The sequence below is a fragment of the Peromyscus maniculatus genome, chromosome 14 (genome assembly GCF_049852395.1).
Source record: "Peromyscus maniculatus bairdii isolate BWxNUB_F1_BW_parent chromosome 14, HU_Pman_BW_mat_3.1, whole genome shotgun sequence".
Classification (NCBI taxonomy): Eukaryota; Metazoa; Chordata; class Mammalia; order Rodentia; family Cricetidae; genus Peromyscus; species Peromyscus maniculatus.
The window spans coordinates 75,561,455-75,573,075 of NC_134865.1; the positions used below are offsets into that span (position 1 = coordinate 75,561,455).

General features: G+C 47.8%; 1 protein-coding gene across 1 annotated transcript; it reads left to right on the top strand.

Moving 5' to 3' along the window:
• Positions 1–2,658: 2,658 nt before the first annotated feature.
• Positions 2,659–10,893, top strand: LOC102921286 (serine protease inhibitor A3N-like). The gene is made up of 5 exons (XM_016009141.3): positions 2,659–2,805; positions 4,697–5,315; positions 7,633–7,906; positions 8,848–8,998; positions 9,945–10,893. Exons 2-5 carry the CDS (start codon positions 4,709–4,711, stop codon positions 10,143–10,145), a joined length of 1,233 nt encoding a protein of 410 aa, XP_015864627.1. The 5' UTR covers positions 2,659–2,805; positions 4,697–4,708; the 3' UTR covers positions 10,146–10,893.
• Positions 10,894–11,621: the final 728 nt, after the last annotated feature.

Below are 11,621 nucleotides of genomic sequence, written 5' to 3' on the forward strand. Positions count from 1 at the left end.
CATTTAATGGCCATTGAGATTGTCTGCCAAGCTTATGGGATAGCCAAGACATATTGCAATAAAAAATAAGGTGGTGAGACTTAATGAGATCTGTAAGTGTGAAGTGGGAAAGAGACTTAAGGATAGAAGCAAGAGAAGTTGAGGAGTCACATTTGGAATGGAAAAAGCCCATGATTGATCAAGTGAGAGAGACAGAGCAAGCAGGAAGAAATACAACCTTGAAAAGGCAGCAGTTGATAACTTCAGAGTGAGGAGGAAGTGGGAGAGACTTAGAGAGGAGGGCAGAGGAATCCCACCAGGAGAGGGATACCGATAGCACAGGAACAGAGGCACAGGGAGGGATGCAGTGAGTGATGCAGGGACAGAGTCTCAGTCTGAGGGTGTGGCCATAGAGAACTAGACTCCTCAGAAAGATGCTCAGTGAACAGATGTCCCTTTACAGAGGATGGGGTGCCCAGGAGTGCATAGGGGAGCTACCTGATGAACAGCAGGACCTTTGTCCCATACACTTCAGGAGTTCAGAAAAACAGAGGGACAGCAGGCTCCAGTGATGCAATGAGACAGACAGACAGACAGACACAGAGGAGGAAGTTCCAAAATGTTACTTAAGCAAGCAGGGATGGAGAGAGAGTAGGCAGAGTAGGTAAATATCTTTGCTAGGGTTTCTATGGCTGTGGTGAAACATCATGACCAAAAAACTAGATGAGGAGGAAAGAATTTCTTTGCCATAAAATTTGGTAGCAATGCTCATACATGAAGGAAGTCAGGACAGGAAATCAAATAGAGCAGGGTCCTGGAGGCAGGAGCTGATGCAGAGGCCATGGAGGGGTGCTGCTTACTGGCTTGCTCAGCTTGCTCAGCTTGCTCTCTTACAAAACCCAGGACCACCAGCCCAGGGATGACACCACCCACAATGGGCTGTGCCCTCCCCATCAATCACTAAATAAGAAAATGTTCTATAGGCTGGCACACAGACCCGACTTATGGAGGCATTTTCTCAATTGAGGTTCCTTCCTCTCAAATGTCTATGGTTTGTGTCAAGTTGATATGCATCTAGCAAGCACAGTGGAGTAGAGAAAGAGCTGGATAGGCCTAAAATAGAGCTGGATAGCTCTAACATTTTGAGTTGAATATGGTAAGGGAGGAGCCAGCATAGTGATACTCACTGAGGGGTGTGCAAAATCAATACTTCAGTTGAGTCAAGGCATATAGGGCCTCTTGAATGGTGCCCAGGTTTCTCTTCCTGGTTTCATCACCAAATGTAAGACATGAAACAGTAAAATCATCAAACTACACAATTCCATGGATAGAAGGATATACTGATTGGGGATCAAACTGCCAAAGCTCTATCTCTCTGGAGAGTGGGGCCAGAGAGATGCAGAATATCAGAAAAGAAAATGATTTTCTATGACAGCAGGGTACGGACATTTGAGCTAATTCAGTCTGTCTAGATTGACGGGGAGCTGGGTGATTTGCCTGAGGTAGCTGACATTTGTGCGAAGATTTGGATGGCTCCTGGCAAACAGAAATGCACCATGGGTAATCTTCCTCTTTGTTACACAGAGACCTGCCTTTAGGCTTCTGTTTACTGAGCCAAAATCCTTCTTGTTAGGACCAGCACCGCCATTGGGGGGACAACAGCTTTGGGCCTAATACCTGCCTGCTCAGTGCCTGCCTAACACCTCCCCATCCTTGACACAAACGCCACAGTTCTCATCCTGAAGGGAATGACAGACACTTTATAAGAGCCATTTTGAGTGACAGTGAGCTGAGGACATAGATTTCTCTCACCCAAATTCCATCTTCCAGTATGGAAACAGTTTCATGAAAACTTGATAGCTTAACTAAACAAAGTCACAAATCAAGGCAAGTTTAAAATGCAGGGGTGGGAACCCCAGGGAGGCAGATGCATCATCAAGATCAGGGAGCTTCTCCACAGGCTCAAGATGTTCCCTGCTGGCATTCTTAACTTTTGGATTGAAGCTGGTTGTCTGCTAAGTTCATAGACTCTATTGTCACAAGGGTTAGTTCTGACACAGAGGGAGGAAACATGGCTGTTCCAGAGAGCAGCACTTAGCCCATGAGAAGGTCATTAGCCTCTGACCTGCAGTGTTCCCATCTCTCTACAGTGCTGAAATTCAGATCAGCCAGCCAGGCTCTGCAGACACAGATTCCTTTAAGAGGTTTTCTTCACTGCCAGACAAGGCAGCTTCCCTCCAGAAGTCTAATATCCAAAGAGGGGAGAGTGAGTCTCTGTTGAGAATTTGCCCATTGCTGCCCAACAGGACGGTTACACAGATGCAGGAGGGGTTCTGTGAGCATCCAGGCATGAGTTTATTAATGTGTGAGAAATTGGGGAGCACATAGAGATGTGTTCTTTTCAAAGTGACTTGGAAAGTATAGGTCAAATGTTAGGGGCAACCCTACCCCGTGACACACAGGGCTTGTGCCCTGTCTTTTTAACTCTAACTTATCCTCTGTTCCACATGGACCATTAAATGATTAGAGGAACAGAAAGCCACAAACGCAATCCAGTGGACTTGTTGTTTACAGCCTTCAGGAATTGGTTCTACCTCCTGGAGCTTCTAAATGCACGTTACCAGAAATCATCCCATCTGCACACGTCCAGACTAAGCACAGAGCACAACTTGTTCAGGACAGCATTTCCTAAGAAGAGGGAGGAGTCCCTGGTGGGGATAAATAGACATCAGTGAGCAGTGGAGATAACAGCACACCAGGCAGGCAGCCACCCGAACATCAGAACTCAGCTATCACAGGCTCTGGCGGCGGGCATCAGCTGTGCAGGTAATGCCCAGGATTCTTTCTCTCTGGGGACAAAAAAGGTACCTTCGCAGGACTGTGTGGTACTGGTAATGATCTAAAGTCTTGGTTTGGAGGGCTGAGGAGTTGATCCTATGGCACTGGGCTACAATCAGGGAACGTTTCTGGGGATCATAGGAATCTTTGCACCAGTCTGGGTATTCCTGTCAATGAACAGTGCAGGAGGAGCCATGAACTATGCTCCTGGAGAGTGAATGGAGCATGCTCCTTCTGACACTCCATGGCGAAGAAGTACTGGGACCTTGAATAGTTCAGGTATAGTTATAGGGACCAGAGGGAGACACGAAAGTTACAGAGACCCTATGGGAGAAGTGACATCACTGTCATGCTTAGAGCGACAGGAGATGCCTTCGAGTCAGGGACCCAACTTCTCCAACAGATCCCATGGCCAAGAAATGGGACCACACCCTCTCCTAATAAGGAAAAGAAGGTTACAGCTCAGGTACTGAGCCGGGTCTCCTCCACAAACGGATTAGCTTGTTTCTGTGGAAATAATTTTGATGTAAAATATGTTTGAATACTTTCCAAAGAAATGGTTGCAACAGTCTGACAATAAATACAGGGTAGAGGCAGCCAAAGTCCCTGGCCCCTCTGCAGGCATGCCACAGCCCTGGAGACACGTGGCTCAGCTCCAACACCTCCCTCCCCTGCTCCCTCCATTCTCCTCCTCCACTCTTCTGGTCTTCTCTCCCCCTCTGTCTTCCCCTTGGCTCCGTCCTCCTGTCTTCCCCACTCCTCCTGCCCCCTCTTCCCCCCACCACTGTCTCACTCCAGCTTCTTTTCCCACCTGGTCCTCTCTCCTCTGTTCTTCCCCCTCACCTTCCTGTTCCTCTAGCATCTACGTTCTCCTCTGAACTCATCTACAGTGTGGACAGAGGCTAAGGTGGGTGGCAGTGTTTACCATGATCACAAACCTTCAACTGTAGTTTTAAGAATGCTTGTGCCCCAGTCCAGGGTTATATAGAGAGGATGGCCCGCCATGCATTCCCTACAAATACCCACAATGCCCATAATAAGCCATACACTTTGACTAATAGGGTACCCTGGGTCACTCAACAAGCTGCCCAGACAGGTCCACCCATTTCTTTGCCCCACACAGACATCCTGACAGCTAAAATGAAATCTGGTCCAGGTCTCGGACACACAGACACCATTCAATTTCCTTCCCATCAGGAGGCCTTCCACGTTGAGATACAAATGTCTATGTGGAATGCTGGCAGGGCTGAGATCACCTTGCCCTATTGGTTCCTTTAGTACCTGTTCTCAGGGGTCCCAAGGCTTTGGAACGGCACCAGTCCTCTCCAGGGCTGCCCTCTATTACCCCTTCACACTCCCAGAAACGTGTGCTAGGTTCAGCCGAGGGCTGTGGAATTTCTTGGTCATGTTTGCTGTAGGTTGCGGTGGGCCCTGTGCTACATGATTGGTCTAAGGATCCTTCCCTGAGTCCTGAACAGAGATTGATGATGGGGTAGAGGACATAAATGCAAAAAGGAGATCCCTTGCTTTCTAATGAGTCCTTATACCAATTTAGAAGAGGAGAAGAGACATTCAGATTACACCAGGCTTAAGCCCATCCTCAGGTTCTTCTCTTCCTTACCCTGTGACCCTGGCAAATCTCTTCATCCCTCTGGGTTTTGATTCTCTAATAGGAATACTGGTTACTACAATAGCAATTCTTCCTGGAATAAAGGGAGCAGAGGCTGTGGCACTCCCATCTGAGTGGCCAGAGCACCTCCCATGCACAGTCACAGAGGCAGCAGAGCAGGGACACAGTGCTGGCCACATGGGAGGACAAGAAGATGGTCATGGCACCATGTGACCCTCCCTGACAAAAGGATCTTTTCTTTTCAACCAGGAGAACAGAGTAATGGCTGAGATCTCCCCTGATGTCCTCTGCCAACCAGATGACATTTTGGGAAGGGACACTGCTGTCCAGGAAAACCAGAACAACAGGACACCAGTGGACAATCTAGCACTGAGCTCCACCAACACCGACTTCACCTTCAGCCTCTACAAGGAGCTGGCTTTGAAGAATCCAGATAGAAATGTCGTGTTCTCTCCATTCAGCATCTCAATAGCCTTGGCCATCCTGTCCCTGGGAGCAAGAAGCAAAACCCTGGAAGAGATTCTAGGAGGCCTCAAGTTCAGTCTCACAGAGACCCCTGAGGCAGACATCCACCAGGGCTTTGGGCACCTCCTCCACATGCTCAGCCAGCCAGGGGACCAGGTGAAGATCAACACTGGCAGCATGATGCTTGTTGAAAAGCGCCTGCAAATCCTGGCAGAGTTTAAGGAGAAGGCAAGGGCACTGTACCAGGCTGAGGTTTCCACAGCTGACTTCCAGCAGCCTCATGAGGCCAAAAAGAACATCAATGACTATGTGAACAAACAGACCAAGGGGAAGATCAAGGAATTGATCTCAGACTTGGATGAGAGGACAGTAATGGTGCTGGTGAATTACATCTACTTTAAAGGTGAGGATGGTCACTGTTTCAGGGGTTGATTATAAGGTGCTGGCTGTGCATCTTGTGTCCATACACTGACCACTGCCTTGGAGACATGGGTGCCTCACTTCTTTTTACTAACAGACATTACTTCTCTTTTATGGTATTCTATATAATGGTTATGGTTCCTTCATAGTCCACAGAACCCTTGAGCTCTCCGTCTAAGAGAGCAGAATTTGGCTGTGACTTAAACTTACTGACTATCAGAATGCATAGATTATTTGCCTAGTCCTACCCGAGTGGGCAGAAACAATGATGAGATGGTACCGTGGTCAGTTTTTTATTGCTGTGAAGAGACACCATGATCACGGCCACTCTTATAAATGAAAACATTTAATTGTGTTGGCTCATTTACAATTCAGAGGTTCAGTCCATTATCATCATGGTGGGACATGGCAGTGTGCAGGCAGACACGATGCTAGAGCAGTATCTGAGAATCCTACATCTTTCAGTCTATAGGAAGTTGTCTGATACTCTGGGCAGTATCTTGAGCATTTATGAGACCTCATAGTCTGCCTCAACTGTGACACACTTCCTCCAACATGATCACAACTACTCTAACAAAGGCACACCTCTTAATAATGCCACTCCCTAAGAGTTTCTGGTGCTCAATTACATTCAAACTGCCCCAAAAGGAGACCCTCATTCAGGCTACTCCCACATTTTTGACATGCTCCTACAGAATCCATCTGCTAGAAAACCTCCATCTCTAGCAGGACCCCAGATAAGTTTATTAGGGTACCCAATATTTTGGGGAACATAATATCACCACAGGTAAGGGTTAGTAGAGAGACCTGGGTGGTCTAAGGACTTCTTGACCTAAGGAGCCTGGCTACCCCAATCTTGAGGGGAAAGGAGTATGGCTGACAATTATTGAAGTGCTCTGTGGGAGGTTTCTATGCAGGACCTCTCCCTGAGCCTTTTCTGGAATGCTGGACATGGACATGGAGAAGCAAGGACTGAGGAGAAGCCATTAGTGAGAGGGAGGTGTCAGCGGGCAGTGCTCTGTGTTTAGAGTCTGGCTGCTTTGTGGAGTTTGCTTTTATTAAATTAGTAGTCAAGGCAGCCTGCAGGGTCACAATTCTGAATAAACAATCCTGGGACAAGGAGTCTGGGGTTGGGGTGCAGGAGAGTTTAGAAAATGGGTTAGAATTTCGGTGGGTAAGGGTTAGTAGGGAGACATCCAGAGCTCACACACACAGAACCCTGCCTGATAGACCAAGGAGTGAGGCAATGGCCCGCAGGATGATTCCTGATAAAAATCTTGATGTGGCTAGATCTGGGATGTATTTGGGACCCTGGACTCTGGATAGGCAAGAGCAGAGGAGGGTAGGCTCTGAGACTATAGACAGAAAACCAATTGGCCATGGACAGGAGAGGATGGAGGACAGAGAACAGGAGTCCAGGATGACCCCAGAGCAGCTCTGATCTAAAGAGAAATGAAGCAGAGTGATGGCCTGAAGGATTAGACTACAGAGCTTGGCTCTCTCTGCTGGGTGCAGAACCCAAACACCAAGGCTGGTTGACCCTGAGGTGAGGATATATGTTTATTATGCTGCTGGATCCTGAGCCCAAGAAATTGTCAAAGCAACATGTCCCACAGGTTGTATTGCAGATGGTCATATGCACTTGGGAATTGCTTAAAGTCTAAGTAGGATATCTTTGATTCATGAAGGTGAACGTAGCCCACATGGGAGAATAGTTCTCATTACCCATCTCTTTCTACCAGAAACTGTGGGATTCTGGTAATTCAACTCTGGGAAGTTGTAGATTTCACGAGTTTCAATTAAAACCCACTCATGGCTCTGGGAACTGAATTCCATTAAGGTGGTTCACACTGAGGGGCACCATGGACAGATCATGGTGTGGGAGAACACAGTCTCACTTGTTTTCCCTAAAACCTGTCCCACAAGACATAGCCATAGACATGGCATCTCCTAAGAAAGAAGGGAACCTCAACTCTCCCCAGTCTCCAGTCTCCCCAATTTAAATCTCATCTCTCTGTTATGCACCCCACCTCCAGATCCCTGGCTGTTTTTCAGATATCTCATATATGGACGCTTTGGTTTTGAGTTCCTCTTTCCAAACCAACTCTGTGGATCACTTCTCATTCATAATTCTACAACCACCAAGTTGTTTTCTAATCTAGATTATGCAACCAGTAAGGGACACTCTATGCTGCTGAGGATGGATTGATTTCTGTCAAGACTGAGAATCTGGGCAGAAATGGGGTGAAGGTGAGGTCTCTCTGCTTATGCTACAATCTGATGGCCTGCTCCACATTTAGGGAAATGGAAGAGGCCCTTTGAGCCTCATTTCACATATGAGTCTGACTTCTACTTGGACAAGAAGAGGTCTGTGAAGGTGCCCATGATGCACCATACATCTCTGACCACACCCTACTTCTGGGATGAGGATCTGTCCTGCTCTGTGGTGGAGCTGAAGTACACAGGCAATGCCAGTGCCCTGTTTATCCTCCCTGATGAGGGCAGGATGCAGCAGGTGGAAGCCAGCTTACAACCAGAGACCCTGAAGAAATGGAAGGACTCTCTGAGGTCCAGGTGTGTGTCCACAGGAACCAGAGCTGATCTGGCTCCCCACCTACTGTTGGTCTGAGGCCCAGTGTCCCTGTCCCTCAGAGTGTCAGGATCACCCAGTGTAATGGCTGGAAAGTCAGCAGGGACAGGTGGATTCAAGGTGAGTTTCCCTCTCACCTGACTGACTCAGTAGGTTTTGGACAGGTTTTGCTGTCATTTTGTTGTTCACAAGATGACATCAGCTAGAGCAGGAGCTGAGGATTCCTCTGTGTCTAACAGGCTGTAATTACAGGGAATCTTGAATGGGTTTGGAAGGCAGAGGGAAGTGAGGTTGAGATGTGATCAGCTCTGAGAATCAGCTTTGCCATGTGTAGCCATCTCATCCCCTCATCACTCATTCATTCACCATTCATGGAATGATGACTTGAAGACCTACTATGTGCAACATTCTTATCTAGACCCTGAGAGGGTACCAGAGACTCACAAACAAAATTTCTTACCCAGAGGGCTAATCTATCTTGTTGAGGAAGAGATTGGGGACATGAAAATGCAACTAATCATCATTTGATTAGTTAAAAGGTGATGAAGAGTGAGATTGAGAAAGGGAGTGTTCAAGGTTAAGGAAAGCTGGAGTCAGATGCAGAGTGAAATTTAATATAGTAGTGTCATTAGAAGATGTCTGAGGGTCCACAGGACAGAGGAAGGGCTCCATTTTGTGCATCTGGGAGAAAAGCATTCTCCTTAGAGGAACAGGAAGTACCAAGCAATGTTCCCTAGCCCCTGTAAACACTATCAGGCACTGACAGATAATTAATGCATTAGGAAGACCAAATCATGTGGTCTAGGCATGGATGGAAAGAGGGTTGCTCTCCAGTGAGAGGGTTGTCTCTGGTTCCCCAGCTATATGGTGATTTGATGGAGCAACAGAGTCCATCGACTTTTATGTTTCTCTTTTTCATTCTTAGGAAGATCGATGATCTCTACATGCCCAAGTTCTCCATCTCCACTGACTACAGCCTAGAGAACATCCTTCCACAGCTGGGTATCAGGGAAGTCTTCTCCACACAGGCTGACCTGTCTGGAATTGCAGGGGCCAAGGACCTGAGAGTCTCTCAGGTAAGCCTAGACACACTTGGGTGGTTCACCTTGGTGCCTGATTGTGGATGGTGAAGGCCAAGAGGTGTGCAGGGGAATGGCAAATGTGTGAGAAAACCTGCATTTCTGAGATTCCCTCATCCTGGGAGAGCTGGATTACAACCTAGATACTCCTGCTGGATACCACAGACAGTCCCTCCTGCACCCTTTGAACATAATCTCACCTAGGAGCTCATGGCAGACAAGAGCCTGTGATTAGTCTTAGACCACCACAGGCAGCACCCTGTGCTACAGTGGGGATACCATCCACAACCCACTGCAGGGCAAATGCACTTCCAGCCTCAGCTTCTTCACTGCTAGCTGGCCAATACTTCTTGACTGGCACACAGAACAGTCACAGTAAAAGAAAAAACAAGGGATGAACGGCAGTTGGGATGAAAAGATTAAGAATAGGGAAAAAGATGCTGTAGGATCCCACATTACATTCCTAGACACACAGCCTGAGAATGCCTAGTGTTCTGTCCAGTGCCCAGTCAGAGGCCTGGTCTCAGATCTGTACCAGCAGAGCATGGCATTCTGGGAATGAGAAGCCATGTGCTATGCATCACTGTTGTATTTACCAAGGAAGATGGAGTAGGAAGGATGTGGAAACCTGCACTGGCTGCCAGCACCCTTGCTGTTCTCTGTGGATCTCCTGAGAAGCTGTCTTGGGGGTAATGACTGGTTTCACCTACACCCATCCTCCAGAATTTAGGGTTTTTGAGGACAACACAGATTCTCAGAGATTGAGCAGACGTAGGGCATGCCTCATCTCACTCCCTGAGCAGACACTTGGAAACATCAGGGGTGGAGCTCACGGTAGAACAAACATCTTCATCAGCAACTGAGGCCAGCAGTGGATGCTTGCTCCAGGAATCTCTTCTCCTGCTCTCCCTGGTCTCCAGTGAGTGATGTCTTTCTCCTACAGGTGGTCCACAAGGCTGTGCTGGATGTGGCTGAGACAGGCACAGAAGCAGCTGCCGCCATAGGTTGGAGTCCTGTGGGATCGGCTCTAATTTTGAACCCTCTGACTATAAAATTGAACAGGCCATTCCTGATGATGATCTCTGACACAAATACTCAGACTCCACTCTTTATGGCCAAAGTCACAAATCCCAAGGAAAATTAGAACTTCCCAAGTGGTGGGCTTTGTTCCTAGGAGCCACGAAGGTAGCCTATATGTTGGTCTCTATGTGCATTTTGGCCTCCATGCTCTGATTGGCTGTGGCATGAGTGGATTAGACAATAACAGTCTAACTGTATGACTCCCACATACACAGGGGACTGGGGACAGTTAGTGTCAGGTTCCCAGTCCTCTTGGCAGCACTGACTCATGATCCTGAGTCTGAACTCTGTCTTTGTGGCCCCTCCCTGCTGCCTCTCCTGTATCTGCCTCTACACAAAAGCCTGGGCCCTGGCAGGTAGGCTCACTCCCTATCTAGGCTCTGGTTGTCTGCCTTCAGCTTCAGCAGAACTTGATAGGACTATGCAAACTTATAGGCCAATCTGTATGGACCTCACCCCAGCACTGAGAAGGGAACCTGCCACCCTGAGTCTATTTCCAGCATCTGAGACCATTGTGTGCCCAGTTCCTGCCTCAAACTTTCCCTCTTCCAGGCTCTGCCACCCACTGTCCCTTACAGGGGCTCCTGACCCTGCCCACATCTGGCACAGTGTTAGAGCACTCCTTCGTGCAGCTGCATGGAGCTGGTTGGTCAAACCAGCTCCTTTCCCCCAGTACACCTACTTAGGACACAGGAGACTTTTTCTAGGTGCCCCACTGACCAACCTCACACAACAGATGGACACCTCCACCTTCCTCACCCAAAATGTAGGGTTTGGAGCAAAGAATCAATAAAAATATAACTGCACAGAAAGTGTCCAGTCAGTGTTCATTCAGCAACTTTTGGCAGGGGTGTGGCCTCTAGTGACCACAGGATAGTAGATATTGTCATTCACACTCTGTGACTCCTGTGATGGACCTCTAACCTGCATGTTATTATCAGTCCTTTTTATGGATCAGGAAACTGAGGCACAGAGAAAGTTAGCCATTTTCATGACCTCACAGCTAGACATTATGACTGGTGGGTTGTTATTCAAGTGTCCTGATATCAGAGGAACATTTGTCACCAAGCAGGGGTTCTGTGCACAGGCATCACCATGGTGGTGTGTAGGTGGATCATAAAACGAGGCTCTGGGTGTTTCACAGAGAGCTCCCAAAATAGTCTGTGGATCATGTGACCTCTCTGCTGTGGTCTGAGTTGCATGAGAAGGTGGTCAGGTGACCAGAAAGAAAGCTTTGGGCAGGGCAAAGAACAATGGAAGCATTTTAAGAATCTTGGTGGGTTTAAGAAAATGACAAAAAAAACAGCCGTTGGATTGCCAAGAGTCTGCACCTGTGAGGATTCTCAAATGACTCAGAACTACAGGGAACTTTGAAGGGGTGAATTACTGTTCCTGTATTGGGAAACTCATAACTTTGTGTGGCTATAAAGCAGAGAACTGCTCTGGGCAAATATGGGGATTTTCACTGAAGGCAGTTTCATGGAACATCAGGCCACATAGGAGAAGAGAGTGGGTGATTTAGCTCAAGGATGAACTGGTT

What these genes read in the sequence shown, in the direction of transcription:
- LOC102921286 (XM_016009141.3), top strand. Translation starts at nt 4,709, where the DNA reads ATGGCTGAGATCTCCCCTGATGTCCTCTGCCAACCAGATGACATTTTG. An exon ending in GAATTACATCTACTTTAAAG is followed by an intron (nt 5,316 to 7,632) that starts GTGAGGATGGTC and finishes CTCCACATTTAG; the next exon opens with GGAAATGGAAGAGGCCCTTT. An exon ending in AGGACCTGAGAGTCTCTCAG is followed by an intron (nt 8,999 to 9,944) that starts GTAAGCCTAGAC and finishes TTTCTCCTACAG; the next exon opens with GTGGTCCACAAGGCTGTGCT.